We start from the raw sequence: 1,266 nt of genomic DNA on the forward strand, positions 1-1,266 counted from the left end.
AGATTTATTGTAACATTCATTTTATTTCACGAAATAATTTCGATAATGCCCTATTTGAATAAATTTTTTTTCAGCTGCTTTGAGAAATTAAAATAGTGTTGCTTGCTTTATTAGTTTTATGAAGTCATTTTGACCGTGAGCTCCACTTTCCTTTTCCCTCTATATAACTCTTTCCACCTTCTCTTCTCTCCTCGCACCCTTACCCGTAAACTTTTTCTCCTCTTTGTTTCCTTCAACCTCCCTAATGGCCGAGCAGACGCCGTTGAAGCGCGAGAGAGAAGAAACCCAGATCCCAGATGAAGAAACAAAACGCCATAAATCATACAATCACATCCTCTCTTTGCTCGAAGTAGAAGACGACGAGCCAAACCAGGACTTGTCTTCTCTAATCATCACTTTACAACAGGAACTCTCTTCCGACTTCGTTTTAGATGACATACTTATCTTCCCTACAACTAATGCTACCTTAGAAGCTAACCAAGAAAACCCCAGGCCCTCAACCACAACAGAGACGAGCGACACCGCCACCGGCGCCGCAGACGGTGGAAATCAGGATGATAAAGAGCAAGTCATACGGCATTTGCTTGAAGCTTCTGATGATGAGCTTGGGATTCCTAATAGAGAAGGTGCTTTTGAGTTTGAACAAAGTTTTGACAATGGCGGAAATGGGTTTGCTTTGTGTGATAGGTTATGGGAACTTGAAGACGAGGCTGCTAATTACTATACCTTGTTAAAGTCTTAACTTTCCTGTAGTAATAGCTGGTGATGTGGCTTTTGTAAGAATTGAAATAGGTGGCAGAAAGTTATTGTAGAGGGTAAAAATCAGAAGAAGAAGAAGAAAAACTATGGGGACTGTTGGAGAAAATTCGTAAAATGACGCCGTTTTTCTTTTGGTGTTTTATATGATTTTAGAATTCCCCCCATGAAAATGTTCGAATTTTCCATCTGTTTCTCTGTGGCTTTGAAAATTAGATTTTAGGCAAATGGAAATGATTCATATTTTATCGGTCACGAATTTTCAAATTACTCCATCCAATGTCAATATTGATATGAGCACCGTAGTTTGGACATAATTTTCAGAATAATTATAAAATAATATTTACTAAAATATTTTTTTATTAATAATATATATTTCATCCATCTAAAATATGTTAGTTGAAGTGGTAGTTTAAGTATGATTTTGTGTTCAAGTTTTTATAGACTTAAAAAATTCTTATTGAGTTATTTATCTACGAAAATCAGGACAGAAAAAAAATAGTCATACTC

General features: G+C 36.1%; 1 protein-coding gene across 1 annotated transcript; it reads left to right on the plus strand.

Moving 5' to 3' along the window:
• Window positions 1–244: 244 nt before the first annotated feature.
• On the plus strand, window positions 245–742 carry LOC120178945. Its single transcript, XM_039184701.1, has one exon. The coding sequence runs from the start codon at window positions 245–247 to the stop codon at window positions 740–742; it is 498 nt and encodes a 165-aa protein (XP_039040632.1).
• Window positions 743–1,266: the final 524 nt, after the last annotated feature.

Source organism: Hibiscus syriacus, unplaced genomic scaffold (genome assembly GCF_006381635.1).
Source record: "Hibiscus syriacus cultivar Baekdansim isolate YM2019G1 unplaced genomic scaffold, ASM638163v2 tig00112383_pilon, whole genome shotgun sequence".
Lineage (NCBI taxonomy): Eukaryota > Viridiplantae > Streptophyta > Magnoliopsida > Malvales > Malvaceae > Hibiscus > Hibiscus syriacus.